Source organism: Callorhinus ursinus, unplaced genomic scaffold, assembly GCF_003265705.2.
Source record: "Callorhinus ursinus isolate GAN/ISIS: 27379988/994484 unplaced genomic scaffold, GSC_fseal_2.0 scaffold2, whole genome shotgun sequence".
Lineage (NCBI taxonomy): Eukaryota > Metazoa > Chordata > Mammalia > Carnivora > Otariidae > Callorhinus > Callorhinus ursinus.
The window spans coordinates 35,907,083-35,926,928 of NW_027397064.1; the positions used below are offsets into that span (position 1 = coordinate 35,907,083).

General features: G+C 35.7%; 1 protein-coding gene across 3 annotated transcripts in view; it reads right to left on the minus strand.

The window, feature by feature from the left end:
- Positions 1-1,003: 1,003 nt before the first annotated feature.
- Positions 1,004-19,846, minus strand: part of MOB4 (MOB family member 4, phocein) — a 34,005-nt gene continuing 15,162 nt past the window's right edge. For all 3 annotated transcript variants that reach the window (XM_073880684.1, XM_025894073.2, XM_073880679.1), the window contains 6 exons: positions 10,313-10,413; positions 6,111-6,153; positions 5,832-5,918; positions 4,465-4,544; positions 3,184-3,295; positions 1,004-3,052 (listed from right to left, as the gene is read on the minus strand). In XM_073880684.1, the coding sequence (XP_073736785.1) occupies positions 2,921-3,052; positions 3,184-3,295; positions 4,465-4,544; positions 5,832-5,918; positions 6,111-6,153; positions 10,313-10,413 (555 nt within the window). In that variant the 3' untranslated portion in view covers positions 1,004-2,920. The remainder of the gene's footprint in view (positions 3,053-3,183; positions 3,296-4,464; positions 4,545-5,831; positions 5,919-6,110; positions 6,154-10,312; positions 10,414-19,846) is intronic.

The following is a 19,846-nucleotide window of genomic DNA, read 5'->3' on the forward strand; positions in this document are numbered from 1 at the left end:
TCTCCTCCCTGTTCGTGCTCTTGCTAAGTAAAATCTTAAAAAAAAAAAGGTATATAAATGTAGATTTTGACTGTGCAAATAAAATTATTGGAAACCTTCAGGCAAAAAGTTGTCATCATATAGACAGTAGGGCAAAGGACCCAGGGAAAAAACAATTTAGTTCTATTACAATGAATTTCACATCAGTTAGTAAATACATTTAAAACTGTAACATGGTCCTTGCTAACAATGTAGTCATGGATTTCTAATTTGATACTGATATTAAAAAGCATTAACTCATTAAGAATTTAACTGAGAAAATGAGAAATGCAAATTTACAGTGAAAGAGAACTGTAGACACACAAAAGAACGATACTTACAGAAACATAAATTATTAAAAGTTACTTTCCCTGATATGATAGAGGGAACAATAAGTTGACTATAGGATCAAAATAATTTATGGAAAAGGGGCGGCTCAGATGGTTAAGTGCCTGCCTTCGGTTCAGGTCATGATCCTGGGGTCCTGGGATAGAGTCCCGCACTGGGCTCCCTGCTGGGCGGGGAGCCTGCTTCTCCCTCTCCCTGCTGCTTCCCCTGCTTGTACACACTCTCTGTCAAAAATAAATAAAATCTTTAAAAAATAATAATTTATGGAAAGAAAGTTTTAACTTTTGGATCTATGTTGGATAATCAAAAGTGCAGCCTAACTTCCTTATTGCACAAAACTGAGTTTTCTATACCTCTCTTCTTAGAAGATTTATTGTATAAATTCTTTGCTAGGCTAATTTTTTAAAAAATCACTTAGGTACATACATGTGTATTTTCAAAATTTCGGTACACAGTATTAAGGAAGAACAGTAACTTTCATTTAAGTCTTACCTAGTACAGTGAGTCAATTTCATAGTACAATGAATATGAATGTCAGTATGAATACAAAAGCAAGCCTACAAACTGATGTTTTGTTTTTGAGTTTTTGTTTCTCTGTTTTATGACCAGTTCCAAACACAGTACAGGGAAAATGGAATGAGTAAGAAAAAACATTTTATTTCCCCATTAACACCAAGTCATATTATTCAGAATGTGTTTCAAAATACTTAGCCAGATCACCAATCCCAGCCACTGCCTTAGTTCAAATGTTCACTAAGAAAATAAGCAACAGAAATCCATTGTAAGACACCATCTATAGAGATCAGCTACATTGCTATATATCATTTATTAACTTAGTAATTTAATCTCCCAATATTTAGCAAGTTTGTGTAAAAATTACTATTCCCATTGGTTAATATAAATGCATAATTTCAAAGTTAACATTCCTTTCACTATGAACATAAAACTTAAAAAGATAGTTGTGGGTTACAGTAAAGTAATGACTGGCTGCTGGGATAGCACTGTTCAAGGCCAAATACACTGGGCAGGCTTGTAAAGGCATAAATATATATACACACACACTCAATTTGCTACTATTCCCACATTTCTGCTATACATCCTTGTTGTATAATATGGTATAAATTATTTCCTCAAATTTGAAAAAAAATCAAGATGAATATGTTTTCATCTTCATTTCAAAATAACCCTTTTAAATGAAAAAAAGTTCCCATTTGTTAAGTCTGTTCAAGAGATGCATTTAAATATTTTCTTCACTACATGTATAATTTTTTTTACCCTTACTGCCTCATTACAACCAGTTTAGCAATAAGACCTCCAGTGCTTTGTTGAAAATTGCATTCAGGAGACTAAAAGGTTGTAAAATCTGCAGCTGAATCTTTAAGACAGTGAATTATAACAAAGTCCAAAAAATGTATAACCATCAACACCCTTGGAAGCTGTGAATTATTGCAAAAAAAAAAAAAAAAACACCACACACAAGTGCATATAATTCAAACAAACTTTGTGGGGAAGGGATGTAAAATAAATACTACAATATTTTTCAACTCTATTTAAATGTTATTTAGATGCTTAAATGAAAGGATTAATACTACTAACAGGAAGAACCAAACTATTTTAAAGACTGCTCTCCAAGTAATTAGAACAATTTTGCAAAACAAAGCAAGAGCCTATGCTAATACATTTTTCCTGTAGTGTAATGTAATTGCTAATATGAGGTATAATCTGTAAGCAATTAATACAAATATAAATAGGTATAAGCCACACTAACTCAAGTCTGGTGAAAAGCTTCTCAGCTAATGTAGTTTGGATAGGGAATTAAGGGAAATGAAAACGGAAGGACAGGGCAGGTTTCCAGTGGGAATGTCATTTACATGCCTTATCACTATCATCATCTTGTATTTAACAGTCCACTGTTGCAGAAAGGTAATCCTTTCCAAGTATGCTGGTCTAGAATATACTTTATGTAGCACAGTAAGATTATATAAGTATTACTAATACTTCATTTGAATTTATATTTGGACTATACACATAATCATATGTGTATCAAAAACTATAAACAGAATTTTAAAACATTTTTACCTCATTTTTGAAAAGTTAGCAGTTAAGACTGAACTGTGTACTACAGAATTTTCTAGAATATCTAACCTAGGGGTAAAACCGAAGGAAAATATTACTATTTCTTTAGTAAACAGCTTGTGCGAAACCTCAAGCTCACTCATCTTTTTATAGATGGGTTTATTTGATGAGGATTGTGATCCAATGATTGTTTAGCAGCAATTTTACCAAACTGTAAATTCTTTTATTAACAGGCATTATAAACAGATAATACTAATCTTATTTAAAAACCATGAGTGCCACACTGGTGAATATACAGCTCATGAATAACTTAAAAAGTATTTCCCATTTTAAAAGGCAACACTCAGCATACAAAAACCTATACTAAACAAAGAAGCTATAATATGGATACATGATTGATGTGTCTAAAATGATATATATACAGTACATAATTATTGTTAATTATGTGATCAGTACATTTTTTTCTGTATGATTCCCTTCATGCTTCACTTTCCCCAGAAACTGAATTCTGAACTTCCTCTTCTAAAATTGGTACAATCAGGTTATCCTTGGACATCAAATTATATTTCATCACAAATTTGGTAAACCGGTGACACAAAAATGTTTCATTCTGTAGAGAGAAAGAAAAAAAAGTTATTTTAACTTATTATTATTCAAAACCAAAAAACCAGACATAACATCAACATATATTATTGTCATTCTGATAAGAATGCATCAGGAGAATTAGTGAAATATACTTACTTCATATTCATCAAATATCTGCCGATGATGAAAATAAGCATGTGAAAATATTCTGTAAATCCTACGGCATACTGATCCTAGTTTTGCTACAGATGATTCCTTTATGCTAACCCTAGAAATAGGAAAGAAATCAGATTCATAGAGCTGAGCAGATCTTACAAACAATATAGTCTAGTCTTCTCAATTCACAAGCGTGGAAACTTACACCTAGGGGAAAAAAGTGACCAGTGCAAGGTCACAGTGCTAGTAGGTGGCAAGAGTAGGGCTAGGACCCCTGTTCTTTACTCCTGGGCCAGTGCTCTTTCTACCTAACCCGAGTGCCTAAGAAATTCAGCATTACAAGTTTTGAAATGTTGTTAAAGTTCAATGCAATTTTATCTCTGACAAATCAAAATTTACTAAAACACAGCACTGACAACATTAACACTTTGTCCACTACAGATGATTAAAACCACTAAAAGGAATTTTTTATTCTATACAACCTGATTTTTTTTTAAATAAAAAGCCTACAAATTTTGGTATTAAAAAAAAATAAAAAAAAAAAATGTAAGGGTGCCTGGCTCAGTCAGTGGAGCTGGCGACTCTTGATCTCAGGGTTGTGAGTTCAAGCCCCATGTCAAGTGTAGAGATTACTTAAAAAATAAAAAATTCTTAAAAATGTACATAGGATACTGAAGCAAAAAACAGTATTTTTTTTTAGCACATTTAACATGAGCTCTATATTTGGGGGAAAGAATCTCCAAATCTATCCACCTGGTAACAGTTATCTTAATAGAATAAAAGGCCAGTCAACAAACCTCTCCAATAATATATCACAATATAGAGAAGTTTCTTTCCAGATCTTAAAAACCTATAGACAAGGATAAGGAATCCTTCAAAAACAAGCAGTCCAACTTAGGAAATTCTGCTTTTTAGGCATGCTGTGTAAGAGGACGCTAGCTCTATCACAGAGATTCAAGTAAGTAAGTGTGTAAATATCCCAACTCTAAAACATGAGAGGGAGAGCCCTGGAGAATGACACACAGCAGCAGGGACTACACCCTTGACTAAACTGACCTGTGAGCTTTGGGAGCCAAGTCCTGCTGCTTTTAGTTTAACCACAACCTTAATTTCAAAATCTGAGTAATTCTGAACTAGCTAAATATACAACAGCCTAAAAAAAAAAAAAAAAAGGTTTAAAGAATACAATGCATTAACAGCAACCTAGTGTGTTTTAGTAAAATACCAATCTTTTAAATTAAATCCAAAAAGTTTAACACCATGTTTAAAAGTTTTATTTACCTGCTGGGAAAATATTTATTGCTATTCAGAAGACATGCAGCACCATCAAGTGTATGTCTAGTATAGTCTATTGCAGGACACTATAAAAGAAAGGATATAAAAAATGCATCATACCTCTTACATGAGGTCTGTTTATTATATACTTGCCTTATTCCAAAAACCTGAGCATGTTTGAAGAAAAAAGTCTCTTATGATATCAGAATGACTGTAAAATTCAATGTTACAACAACAAAGTTAAAGAAATAAAAAACAGGTGAAATTAATTTTAATGATATATTTTATTTCACTCTATATAGCCAAAATTATGTCAATATATAATTGACAGAAAAATTATTAATAAGCTTCTTTGGGGTATTTAAAAATTAAGATGTAATCACATACCATAAAATTTCTACAACTCTCAAGTTTTCAGTATATTCACAAATTTATGTAACCATCACCAACTACATTCCTAAACATTTTCATCACCCAAAAAGAAACCCAGTATCAATTAGCAGTCACTTCTCATTCTCTCCTCCCCCTAACTTGAAGCAACAATTAATCTACTTTCTCTCTTCCATGGATTTGCCTATTCTGGGTATTTCCTAAAAATAGAGTAATATGGGGATACCTGGGTGGCCCAGTCAGTTAAGCCTCGGACTCCTCTGATTTCGGCTCAGGTCATGATCTCAGAGTCATGAGATAGAGCCCCAGGTTGGGCTTGGAGCTGGGCATGGTGTCTGCTTAAGATTCTCCCTCTCTGGGGCACCTGGGTGGCTCAGTCTGTTAAGTGTCTGCCTTTGACTCAGGTCATGATCCTAGGGTCCTGGGATTGAGCCCAGCATCGGGCCCCCCTGGTCGGCAGGAAGCCTGCTTCTCCCTCACACACTCCCCCTGCTTGTGTTCCCTCTCTTCCTGTGTCTCTGTCAAATAAATAAAATAAAATCTTAAAAAAAAAAAAGATTCTCCCTCTCCTTCTGCTCCTCCCTCTCCCCCAAAGCAACATTTCATTAACAGATTAAGCATCAACTAGTAATCACCAAGTTACTCCTATCAAAAGAAATTATGACTAAAAGAAATTATGACTGAACCAAAAAACTAAACAAGTATATGTCATCCATTATACATATCAGCATGATACGACAGATAATGTTATTCTGTGATAGCCAGCGAATCATAAAGTGAGTTCTAACCCATGATATTGCCCAGTTACAAAAATGATATAATCGTAAGAAATCCTAAAATAGCACTGTGGCAATAAATTTGCAATAAGAACTCTAAACCAAATGGCAAAATAAACAGGGAACACTAAAAATTTATCTACCACTCTCTTGGAGAGATTTAGGTTATGATGGTTTTATTAGTCATTCTATTTCATAATTTCTCACCTCTTTTGGAGTTTTATGAGCTGCACAAAGAAAAATCCATTGCTCAGTTGCTGTCATCTGAGTACATGTATCTGGATGGCATTCACTCTGTTACAAAAGAGTTACATTTCTTAATACGTAAAACAATAAAAAAAAGTTTATCATTTGGGTTACTACACTTCCATGTAAAATCCTAGAATAATTAGAAATGTTGGGTAAATCTTTGTAAACACCTTAAGTTACAAAACAAGAAAAAAATCAGAACTTCCAAATATAGCTTTAACTTAAAGAAAATATTACCTGAAGTTTGACAGCAAGTCCATTTAGTTCAAGACAGAATTGCCTAAAAATGCAAATACATAAATGAAAAGTCTTATCCATTCTCCACATTATTTTTAGAATACTAATTGCCATTAGTACCATCCTTCCTCTCTCATCACCATTATCAACACCATCTGAATTTACATGGCACATTTCTTAAAAAGACATACAGATTTGTAAGTAAAACCCAAAACTAACAACCCTAATAATGTTCAAGATCAGAGTACACTGAGTTGATCAGACTTATACACTGGAAATTCAAACAATTTTTCTGAGAAGTAATTTGGAAATATATACTAAGACCCTTAGGATGTGTATATTTTTTTCTAAGTCATTCTCCTAAGAATCTATTCTAATAAAATAATCAAAATTCCATGTATATGTACAAAGATGTTCACAGAGAATATACATAACGTTTTTTTTGAAAATCAGCAATTGCAGAGTCGTAAATTGTTGGCATATACATAAACAAAGGATATGTCTATATTCACAATAAGATTCCAGTTATGTAAAAAAATTATGTGTATATATATTTATACACAAATATATATATAGAAAAAGGACTAAAGGCACCTGGGTGGCTCAGTTAGTTAAGAGTCTGCCTTCGCTTCGGTCACGATCCCGGCGTCCTGGGATGTGTCCCATGTCAGGCTCCCTGCTCAGCAGAGAGCCTGCTTCTCCCTCTCCCTCTGCCTCTCCCCCATGCTCGTGCTCACTCTCTCTCAAATAAATAAAATCTTCAAAAATAAAAAAAGACTACACGTTTATATTCCTATATATTTTATAAGTTTTGTTCTGATTACAAACACCTTGCTCCTTATAAAAAGTCAAACATGAATATATAATGTGTAATAAGAAAATCCTCCATAATTCTACCACCTCTTTCCAAAAGTTATTATTTACAAGTAAATTTGATTTTCTACGCAAAGATTAAAATATACTGGGATCACATCATACACAATTTTGTAACTTGCTTTTTGGTCACTTAGTAGATTGTAAGCATTTTTTTCATGATATACTTTTCTTCTACAACTGCCAAACTGAGAATTATAAAGCCTAGAACAATTGCTCAGAACATAGTAAGTGCTCAAAAAACATTTTTGAATAAATGAAGAATGGAGGAAATTTCATAACATCAAGATTATCATTTTTAAACAAACTTGTTATTTTATATGAAAAGACAATTAATCGTCTATGTCATGAAGCTAACTTATTCTATTGCTGTCAAAATACCAAACGCATTCACTCTAAAAATCTTACCAAATTAATCAGTATTATGTTTCCCCAACAGATGAGAACAATCTGATTCCCTAAAAATGCAAAGCGAAAACCTACAAAGGTAGAAAATAAGAGAGAGTCCCATAGGGCAGAAACAAAACAAATAAAAACCCTGCCCACATATGAAAGAAAAACTACTTAAAGTGTATAACAGAAGAAAGCAAATAAGGAGTCAAATTTTCACTTGTCTGTGAATGTATTTCCTTTCAGATCCCTAACAATAATGCTGTTCTTAGATCACAAAAATAACACTATTTCTGAATCATCACATCACCCTCTACTGCCCCATATCTGTAGCCTGCATGTTACATACAGATTTTTTTGTTTTAAGATTTTATTTATTTATGTGACAGAGAGAGACACAAGGAGAGAGGGAACACAAGCAGGGGGAGTGGAAGAGGGAGAAGCAGGCTTCCCGCTGAGCAGAGAGCCCAATGAGGGGCTCGATCACAGGACCCTGGGATCATGACCTGAGCCGAAGGCAGACACTTAATGACGGAGCCACCCAGGCGCCCCTCACATACAGGTTTTTGAGTTGTTTTCCACTAAGTGGTAATAAAGACAGGTGGTGAAAAATAAGTTTCTCATCTAGTTTAGCTCACTTATGGACCAAGAGCAAAATTAAGCTATGATTTGGCAGTGTTATGGGTACAAACTGTGGCACACAGTACAAATATAACAGCTTCAAGTTAATTCATTATAGGGCTAACACATACAGTTGTGCAGCTGAAGAGACAAACCAGAGCTGAAATCCAGCCTACACTGTAATCTCTAAACCATGGATCCTGACATAGGATTGTATCCCCTCAGGGGGCGGCGGGGGGGGGAGGGAACACATCTTTTCCTAGTTACAAAGATTCTGTATGGGCTAGTGAGAGATCTGAATGAAGTCCCATTAACATTATAGTATTAACCAATGAGAGCAAGTATTAAGCCTCAAATCAATTACATCAAGTACATGAAAAAAACCAAAAAGCTACTTTTGAAACTCTTCTTGGTGAACTATAAAGATGTATACACTATGATAAAAACATAAAAGAATATATGTGATGTATAATACATAAATACAAAACCAAAATAAATTGGATAATATTCAAGGGAAAAAGTAAAAATAACAGTATCAGAACAGAATAGGATAAAGATTTTTTAAGTTTTGTATATTGCATATTTTATAGTCTAAGTTAAATAGGGAGAAGTTCTTAGATCTGAAATTAAGATCTTCTATACTAAAATCAGTCCTTGGGGGTACCTGTCTGGCTCAGTCAGTAAAGCATGTAACTCAACCTCAAGGTTTCAAACCCCAGGTTGGGTATGGAGCCCTATGATCAATCAATCTAAATCTGTGAAGTCTAAAATTAGCCCTCACTTGTTTGGAATTATACTTGTAGTGGAAAAAACATCCTCATTTATTTTCATCATTAATCCCAAGAGGTAAGTAGGTAGTTATTTTCAAAGCTGATTAAAGTAAGGCAAAGAATATGCACTGAAGTGTTACCTTGATTTATAGGAATGGGAAAATATCTACATATTCATACTTTCAATTATCATGTATTAAGATGTGGTTTTAAAAAACTAGATCAGGGGTGACTGGCTGGCTCAGTAGGTGGAGCATGCAACTGTTAATCTTGGGGTTGTGGGTTTGAGCCCCATGCTGGGTGTAGAGATTACCTTAAAATAAACTCTTAAAAAAAAAAAAAACAAAACCTATATCAATTAGTCAAGTGATAATGTCCAAGAAACTGGCAGAATACAAAAAAGTCTTAGAAACCTGATATTGCTGAACTGTTATGACAAGACATGTCTTAGCAATGTCTAGCAGGAAATGTGATCTATTTAGGGCAAGTCCTATTTCTACTCCACTTATTACTTAAAAATCAATTCAAAAAGTAACAAACCCTGATGAACATGTATCTCATGCTACATTCTTCATATTTAACCTACCAAACTGATCTCAGTTCCCATTTACAGTGGGAAGTTTGTAACTTCTGAACAACTTAGTAACTTCAGGATTTAGCTGCTTTTAAAGATAACTCTAGTTAACTAATCATTCACTAGTCATCAATTCTCTCATTCAAAGGGCATCATGAAAAGTGCCTAAACTCCTTACTTCAGAATTACAATTAATCTTTAAAGATTTATTTATTTGAGAGAGAGAGAGAAAATGAGCACATGTGTACACATACGCTTGCAATCCTAGGGGAGGGAGAGAGAAAGAGAATCTCCAGCAGACTACTCGCTGAGTGAGGAGCCTGACAGGGGGCTCGACTTCATGACCCTGAGATCATTACTTGAGCTGAAATCAAGAGTCGAACACTTAACCTACAGCCACCCAGGTACCCCCAGAATTAAAATTAATCTTTATTTATCACATGGAAGACTAGAAGTTCACAGTAGTTAATAAGCAACTCATCAGATACCAAGCCTAGACTAGGACCTTCTTGTGATCCTTATAGAGAAATAAAGTTAATATGCGTGAATAAATAGAAATAATGCATTTGTGGTTAAGGGATAACTTGTGGTTAAGAAAAACTGTGTAGAGGCACCTGGCATGGCTCAGAGCATGCAACTCTTGATCTTGGGGTTGTGGGTTCAAGTCCCATGATGGGTGTAGAGATTACAAGAAAAAAAAGAGAGAGAAAGAGGGAAGGGGGGGAGAGGGAGACAGAAAGAACAAAAGAACAAAAAACTGTGTAAATAGATAATAATGCCCATATCCATAAATGAAGAAAACAATCAATAACAAAGTTGAAAACTTTTATCACACTGAAAACACAAAAGCTTTCAAATTTGGCTTTTTAGTCTGTGATTACATAATGATTTTATTTGCAATTCATAATCATCATTAAAGGTTATTTTTACAAGTGGAAGTACTATTACTATTTTGATATATCATGAAGATTTACCTTAAATGTTCATATTTCCATACACCTTCATCTTGGCCTTCAGGTGGTTCAAGAATTTTGTCAATATTGGAACAATCTGCTCTTATGTTTTGTTGAATATACTATAAACAAAAAAGTTCTCAAAGTTAATTAAAATATTATACTTCATGATAAATCTTATGTTAAATATATTTAATTTCTGAATACATGGCTGCTCTTACGTTCTAACATTTTTGGGTTATACATAAAATAGGAAACCAAGTACAGAACCATAATCACTAATTCAGAGGAAAGGAGGTAACCCTTACCTATGCTTTCTCCAATTCAACTTCTCTGGGATATGATCTACCATGTAAATGCAGATACGGTACTCACCAGGACTGGATGTGGGATCAAAACTGTAAACTATAATTTTCATAAAAACATAAAGTGTAGACAATATAACTGTGGTACATAATATAGAATTTCACTAATATCAATTATCTAGAACAGGCAAATCTATGGAGACAAAAAATACTAGTTGTTTAGGACTAGGGAAAGAAGAGGAGACAAAGGAGAATGGAGATAAGTGCTAATGTGAATGAGACTTCTTTCGGGTGGGGAATGAAGATGTTCTAAAATCAGATTGTGGTAATGGTGTACAACCCTGTGAATATACTAAAAACCATGTACGTATATTTTAAAGGGGTTATTTCTATGGTATGTGGTATCCAATAAAGTTGTTTTAAAAAAGTGACTAGCAGAAAAACTACGTTAAAAGAAAAAAAGCCATGGACATTCACTTTTTCTTTTTTTAAAGATTTTATTCATTTATTTGACAGAGAGAGACAAAGAGAGCAGGGAACACAAGCAGGAGGAGTGGGAAAGGGAGAAGCAGGCCTCCTGCTGAGCAGGGAACCCGATGCAGGGCAGGATTCCAGGACCCTAGGATCATGACCTAAGCCAAAGGCAGACGCTTAAAGGCTGAGCCACCCAGGTGCCCCCACTTTTAATTTAACTAAAATAAAATAAAATTTTAAATTTCAGATCTTTTTAATGTTTCATTCAATCTATGATTTAAATACTCTGAAATGTGAATAGGCTAAATTAGATTAAAATGCCTCATTACAGAAACTTAATAACTACAGGGCCTTTTTACACCTATTATGCTTATTTTCAGACAATGTTTCTTGACTATTACTCTCATGTGAAAAGCCTGCTCAAAAGATTTTAATGACTATTTAAACCATTCTCCCTGCTTTTCTGACCCTATCCTAAGTTTCAAAGTTCTGCATGAAACTGATTCCCTCAAGCAGAAAATAGCAAATTCTTTACTTTTTCCACTGGCCCTCAAACTCCATACAATTCTTTCCAAATTCCTTCTCCCCCAGCACATTCAAATCTTTCCTGATTATTCTAGTACTCACAGAACTGTCTCTGATTTCCTCCATTTGTCACTATATAATCTAAATTAGCAATCTGTCTATGCACTCTTATCTTTCCTGCTCCCATTATACCTCCTATAGAACTCTTACAAGCATTTATTTATATTTAATATACAGCAATTAGTTATTTTTGAGGGTCTCCCTCAAATAAAGAGACTTAGTTTTGTTTTAAATTTTAGTATTAGCATTTGGCATATAGGAAATTTTTAACAAATTTTTATTGTCTTTTCCTAAACTGTATTACTTGAAGTCAAGGATAAAGATATGTAATTACCTGAAATGCTAAAGCTGTGAAGGATTAGGGAGAAAAAATTTACCAAAAATGGAGTGTAGACCCTGATTCTTTAATATTCTTTAGTGGTCCCAAAAACAGTTTGGTAGTTAGCACACAAAAATATGTTCTCTGCAACATGGTTTGCTCATATATAATCAATATTAATTTTAACCACATATTTAATACCTGAATTTACTTATAATTATTAAATTTTTTATAAGTAGAATTACAAGTTGTCAATCTTTAGGGAATCTAGAATTCTTTTATTAATGATGATTTATGTAAAATATTTAAGAGAACAAGAAATCCTTAACTTTGAAAGAAAGCAAAAATGTCATTGTTTTCTGAACTGTCCTCCATACTTTCATGCAAATAGAGACAGCTTTTTTTTTTTTAAGATTTTATTTATTTATTTGAGAGAGAGAGAATGAGAGAGAGAGAGCACGAGAGGGAAGAAGGTCAGAGGGAGAAGCAGACTCCCTGCTGAGCAAGGAGCCCAATGTGGGACTGGGATCATGACCTGAGCCGAAGGCAGTCTCTTAACCAACTGAGCCACCCAGGCGCCCCAAGATAGCTATCTTTAAAATGAGCTAAAAAAAAAAAAAAGTAAATGTCTTAGTGCTCACTGAATTTAACTTTTATCTTAGGGAACTCTTTACATTGTTTCTGAGTTAGTAATATCACTAATTTCTGTTTATTCTGGAAAATTATTTTTATCACCCTCAAAAACTATCTGAAAACTAAAGATTTATAAACTGCAACATGTTTCTCTATTATCACACATCATAATATGATATAAATCTAAACTAGGATTAATTTTTTCATGTGTATCACAAGATAGACAAACATAAAATAAGAAAAAAAGAATTAGCTCTATCATGAAAAGCTGGAATATTAAGTACCTCTTCAACACTACCTTTATTATGTTGTTTAGTAATTCAGTTAAACAGAAGAGCATTTGCCATTACTACTTAAAACTTTTGCTTCCGGGGGCGCCTGGGTAGCTCAGTCATTAAGCGTCTGCCTTCAGCTCAGGTCATGATCCCAGGGTCCTGGGATTGAGTCCCACATCGGGCTCCCTGCTCTGTGGGAAGCCTGCTTCTCCCTCTCCCTCTCCCCCTACTTGTGTTCCCTCTCTCGCTCTCTCTCAAATAAATTAAAAAAATCTTAAATAAAAAAAACTTTGCTTCTGAATTTTAATGCTAAGACTTTTTGAAACTGAGTAAACTGTACAACTATTACTTAAAAAACTGGCTTTGTAATCTTTAAGGAAATCTACAAAAAAAAAAAAATCCAGAAAACAATCTCGTAACAATAGTGTTCTTTATGCTTCTAAGGACTTTAAAATCCTAACTTATTACCATTTCTTGAAAAGAAACTTTTTGTTAGCTTCCAAAGGCATTACCACTTCCACCCGATACTGTCACTAGCGTTTCAGATGCTCTCAGTATATATACTCACTTCCCAAGCCTTTCAAGTCTCCTCAGTACAGGAATTACTATATCAGATTTTAGACTACAAAAACAGCATGAAATTATTCTTCTTTCTGTTATGAAAAAGGCAGAAATATATCTTTCTAGTGATTTCCTGTGGGCTATAATTAACAATTACAATGATCTAGTACTGTAAGTAGTGTAAGACTTTTCCTAAAGCAGTTTTTAGACTGTATTTTATGTAAGACTTTTCTTAAAGCAGTTTTTAAAAATCATTTGGAAAGAGTAAAATACCATGCAAAAGCATTTTATTGCTTCCACTTCTGGGTAAGATGGAGTAAACACACATCAACTTTTCTCTCCTGGGGTGCCTGGGTGGCTCAGTCATTAAGCATCTGCCTTTGGCTCAGGTCATGATCCCCAAGTCCTGGGATCGAGCCCCACATCGGGCTCCCTGGGAGCCTGCCTCTCCCTCTGCCTGCTGCTTCCCCTACTTGTGCTCTCTGTCAAATAAATAAAATTTCTCTCCCACTAAACAAAACCATAAAATCTGGACAGAACTCAAAGTGCAGTAATTTGAGGTCTCTGTAAAGCAAATATCAGAAAGAGGACATGGAAAGAACACCAGAATTCAAGGTATCACTGGACTGGCAGTGAGTTTGCTGTGCTTCTTTTGTCCTCTGGTATCCCCCGGCCTCAACTCAATTCAGGATAAAACCCAAAAATTAGCACTGTTGGTGCTGACAGATCCAGGAGAAACTACATAGTTCCGTTTCAAGGAGTGGAAAATGGCACTCCTAAAACTCAACAAAAGTGGAAGAAAAGCTCCTGGGTTTTTGCCCTCTGCTTTTTCTCCCCTTTCACAGTCTACACCTGAGAAAATTCCACAGTGGCAGCAAAAGCAGCTGCCAACAGAAAAATGCAAGTGACAAAATTCTCAGGAAGAGAATGCTTCTCCATCTGGTGGTGGGATCAAACCTTATTTCTTTTTCTCTCTTTTACCTTCCCACAACTGCCCACACAATTCTAGTAAGTGATTTCTGGCTGGAGGACCAAACAGAAGGGCCCCAGGAAACCAGAATGTATCCAAGAGATATTAGAAAGAGTGAAGCTCAGAAAAGTGACCCCATAAAGGTGTTTAGAAACTCCTGGGCTCTATCCTAATCTGTGCATGCCCACACGCATTGATCTGATCATAATTAGCATATGACAGATGGAGAACTGAACTAATGGATATACCTTCACCCAGGCTGAGCATGGGTTGGTACACACAGAACAGATTCAAGGAGTAGTGCAAAGGCTTTGAAAACTGAACCAACACTGGAACCTCAATCTGGCTGGAACCTGCAGCCTGTATCTAATCAGGTCAAAAGCCTGCTAAAACAAAAATATCAACATTCTCCATGGGATTAAATAAAACCAGACTCCACAAACATAAATTCAAAATGTCCAGAATACAATCCAAAATTACTTGGTATACAAAGAACACATGAAAATATCAATTCAAGAAGATGAGTGTGCTGGGGGAAGGGAGTAATGGGAAGTTGTTATTGTTTAATGGGCACAGAGTTTCATCTGTTAAAGTTAAAAAGTTCTTTTAAAAAAGATGAAAGGGCAACTTCTCGGGTCCCCTCCCTCTTCGGGAGCTTCTTACTATCACTCAATAAACTTTGCTTTGCTGACCACCAAAAAAAAAAAAAAAAAAAAAAAAAACTGCAGGTAAAGGTGGTAATGATGGCACAATATGAATGTACTTAATGCCACACAGAACTGTACACTTAAGGGACCCTAGCTGGCACAGTCGGTAGAACATGTTGGGGGTAGAGTTTACTTAAAAAATTAAATTAAAAACTTAAAAAAAAGTACACTTAAAATGGCAAAGTGGTAAATTTTATACTACATATATTTACCACAATAGAGAAAAGCAGAGTGAACAAACAGGAAAACCCAAAGAAATCCATGCCTAGACACATAATCAAAGTGCCAAAAACTAAAGATAAGCCATTGAAAAAAAGACACAGGACCTACAAAATATTTTAAAAACTGCAGCTTTCTCATCAGAAACCACAGACAGGGCGCCTGGGTGGCTCAGTTGGTTAAGCAACTGCCTTCGGTTCAGGTCATGATCCCGGAGTCCCGGAATCGAGTCCCACATCAGGCTCCCTGCTCAGCAGGGAGTCTGCTTCTCCCTCTGACCCTCTTCCCTCTCGTGCTCTCTATCTCTCTCTCTCTCTCTCAAGTAAATAAATAAAATCTTTAAAAAAAAAAACAAACCATAGACAGGAGGGAATGGCACATGTTAAGAGTACTTAAAGAAAAGAATGGGGAATGGAGCACCTGGGTGGCTCAAACGGTTGAGAGTCTGCCTTTGGCTCAAATCATGATCCCAGGGTCCTGGGACTGAGTCCTGTGTTGTCAGGCTCCCTACTCAGGGAGGAGTCTGCTTGTCTCTCCCTCTGTGCCTCCCCCCCCCCCCCCCCCCCCCCCCCCCCCCCCCCCTTTTTTTCCCCAAAAAAAAAAAAAACTTTAAAAAAAAAAAAGTCAACCCAGAATTCTATATCTAACAAAAATACCCTTCAGGAATGAAGATAAAGACATTATCAGATGAAAGAAAACTAAAGATAACTCCTAGCCAGCAGATCACTCTACAAGAATTGCTAAAGGAAGTACTTCTAGACAAAAGGAAAAGAATAAATAACACCAGAAGAAAACTTAGAATATCAGGAGCAACATAAATTATAAATATCTGGGTATAAATATAATAGGCCATCTCCTCCTCAGTTCTTTAAAATATGTTTGGCAGATGAAAGCAAAAAATATAACATTGTCTGATGAGGTTTTCAATGTAGGTAGATGTAATACAGGCAACAAAAGCATAAAGGGATAATGGGATCTACAGGAAGGTAGTTTTTATATTTCAATTAAAGCGGTAAAACACGGATTCTAAGTAGACTGAAAAGTATTTAGTAATCTCTAGAGCAATTATCAAAAATATTATATAAAGAGATACTCAGGGCACCTGGATGGCTCAGTTGGTCAAACGTCTGCTTTTGGCTCAGGTCATGATCCCAGGGTCTTGGGATCAAGCCCTGCATCAGGCTCCTTGTTAAGCAGGGAGCTTGCTTCTCCCTGTCCTTCTGCCCCGTCCCCCCCCCCCGCCCCCCCGCCACTCGTGCGTGCATGCTCTCTCTATTGAATAAACAAAATCTTTTAAAAATAATAAATAAAAAAATAAAAAGAGACTCAAGGGGTGCCTGGGTGGCTCAGTCGGTTAAGTGTCTGCCTTTGGTTCAGGTCATGATCTCAGGGTCCTGGGATCAAGCCCTGCAACTGGCTCCCTGCTCAGTGGGGAGTTTGCTTCTCTCTCTCCCTCTAACCCATGCTCTCTTTCTCATATAAATAAGTATGTTTAAAAATAAAAATTAAAAAGATACTCAAAATTAGAATTAAAATAATAAAAATGCTCAATCTGTAAAAAGGCAGAAAAGGGGAAAGGAACAAAAAAAAATGGAGGGAACAAACTGAAAACAAGTAATATGATGGCAGTAATATAAATCTAAACATATCTACCAATAACTAAATTAATATTAAATGGCCTAAATACACCCATTGAAAGACAAAGACTATCACAAAGAACGAAGAAAATGACCCAGCTATACACTGACTACAAAAAACTTACTTCAAATATAATGATTTAGATAGGTTAAAAGTAAAAGGATGGAAAAAGATATACCATACAAACATCAATCAAAAGGAAGCTGCAGGGAATGAAAAGTGGTTCAAAGAAAAAAAAACCAACAATCAGAGCACCTGGCTAGCTCAATCAGTGGAGCGTGTGACTCTTAATCTCGGAGTTATGAGTCTGAGCCCCAAACTGGGTGTAGAGATTACTTAGAAATAAAAATTAAAAAAAATTTTTTTAAAAATCAATGGATACATTATATTAATATACAAAGGGAAAAAACCACAATCATCTCAATGCAGAAAATGCATTTGACAAAATCCAACATCTTCTCATGATAAAAACACTCAAAACTAAGTATAAAAGAGAACTTCCTGGGGTGCCTGGGTGGCTCAGTCATTAAGCGTCTGTCTTCAGCTCCTGTCACGATCCCAGGGTCCTGGGATCAAGCCCCACCTCGGCCCCTGCTTCGCGGGAAGCCTGCTTCTCCCTCTCCCACTCCCCTTGCTGTGTCTCTGTCAAATAAAATCTTTAAAAAAAAAAAAAAAGAAGAAGAGAACTTCCTAATTATAATGAAGGGCATTTATGAAAAACCCATGGGTAACATCATACTCAATGGTGAAAGACTGAAAGGTTTCCCTCTAGAATTAGAAAAGAGACAAGGATGCCAGCTTTCACCATTGCTATTCAACAATGTGCAGAATTTCTAGCCAGAGGAATTAGGTAAGAAAGATAAATAAAAGACTATCTCTACTTGCAGATGACATAATCCTATATACAGAAATCCCAAAGAATCCACAGGAAAGCTAATAAATCTTAATAAATCTAAAATCAGCAATAGCAGGATACAAGATCAATATACAAAATTAGTGTGTTTGTATACACCTTCAATGAATAATCCAAAAAGGAAATTAAGAAACCAATTCTAGGGGAGTGCCTGGGTGGCTCAGTCGGTTAAGCGTCTGCCTTCGGCTCAGGTCATGATCCAGGGTCCTGGGATTGAGGCCCGCATCGGGTTCCCTGCTCAGCGGGGAGCCTGCTTCTCCCTCTCCTCCCAGCTCATTTTTCTCTCTCTAGCTATCTCTGTCTCTCAAGTAAATAAATAAACATAAAAAAAAAAGAAACCAATTCTAGAGGTTCCTAGGTGGCTCAGTTGGTTAAGTGACTGCCTTCTGCTCAGGTCCTGATTTCCAGGTTCCTGGGAGCAAGCCCCACATCAGGCTCCCCACTCAGAAGGGACTGCCTCTCCCCCTGCTGTTGTGCAACCAAATAAAAGCCCTGGACCCAATGGCTTCATTGGTGAATTTTACCAAACATTTGAAGAACACCAATCCTCCTCAAACTCTTCCAAAAAATCAAAGAGGAGGGCATACTTCCTAACTCATTCTATGAAGCCAGCATTGCACAATACCAAAGCCAAACGAAGACACTCGAGGAAGACTAGAAATCAATACCCCTTATGAACATTGATACAAAAATCCTAGCAAGCCTAATTCAGCAGCAAATTAAAAAGATTATACATCATGATCAAGTGAGATTTATTCCTAGAATGCAAGGATGGTTCAACATGCAAAAACTGATCAATACACCACATTAACAAAATGAAGGGGGGGAAACCCCACATGTTCATCTCAACTGGTGCATTTGACAAAATTCAACACCTTTTTAGGATAAAAACAGTCAACAAACTAGAAATAGAAGGAAACTAGTAACATAATAACCCAACATAATAAAGGTCATATATGAAAAACCCACAGTGCACCTCATACTCAATGTGCAAGACTGAAAGGTTTACTCTAAGATCAAGAACAAGACAAAGATGCCTGCTTTTGCCACTTCTATTCAAAGCAGTATTGGACGTTCTAGCCAGGCAATTAGGTAAGAAATCCTGATTAGAAAGGAAAATTACCTGTTTACAGATGACATGCTCTCAATATGTAGAAAACCCTATAGATTCCACAAAAAAATTGTTCAAATAAATTCAATAAAGTAGTACACAACCTCGACTTTTTAAAAAAAAATTTTTATTTATTTGAGAGAGAGAGAGAGAGAGCACACAAACAGAAGAGGGAGAAGGAGAGGGAGAAGCAGACTCCCCTGCTAAACAGGGAGTCTGACGCAGGGCTTGACCCCAGGACCCTAGGATCATGACCTGAGCTGGAGGCAGATGCTTAATGGACTGAGCCATCCAGGCGCCCACAATCTCTACTTTCAAAGGGAGAAATACCTATACATTTTTCCTCTAATTTTTCCCAACTTCCAGGCATAGAGCTCTAGGTTTATATTTCTGTATCCTCCACAAGGCTTACCTCATTGCCCAATAAATAGTTGTTTGAACAATACATTCTTAAAAGGCAATGAACAAACAGCCATTCATTCATGAATGCTTGTCCATTTCCTGTGCTAAGTATCTAAATATTATACTGAGTCCATTCTAAAGGTTTTTAGGATTTGTTAATATCATGAATTGTTTTTTATGCTCAAAGAATTCAACTACATTCCTATTTCATTTTCCAGGATCCTCAAATAACAGAATAAATCCAAATAGCTATCTACGTTTATTATCTAGCCATCAAGACAAAGCCAAACAGCCTCTCTCTATTGCGTATTTTTCCTTTAAATATGTTAACCAATGTCTAGTCCAATATACTAGTACACTCTAATTTCAGTCATCCTTTTGTTAACCCCTTAAAGCAACTTTTAATAATTAGCTATAGAAACTATTTTCCCCAGATTATAGAT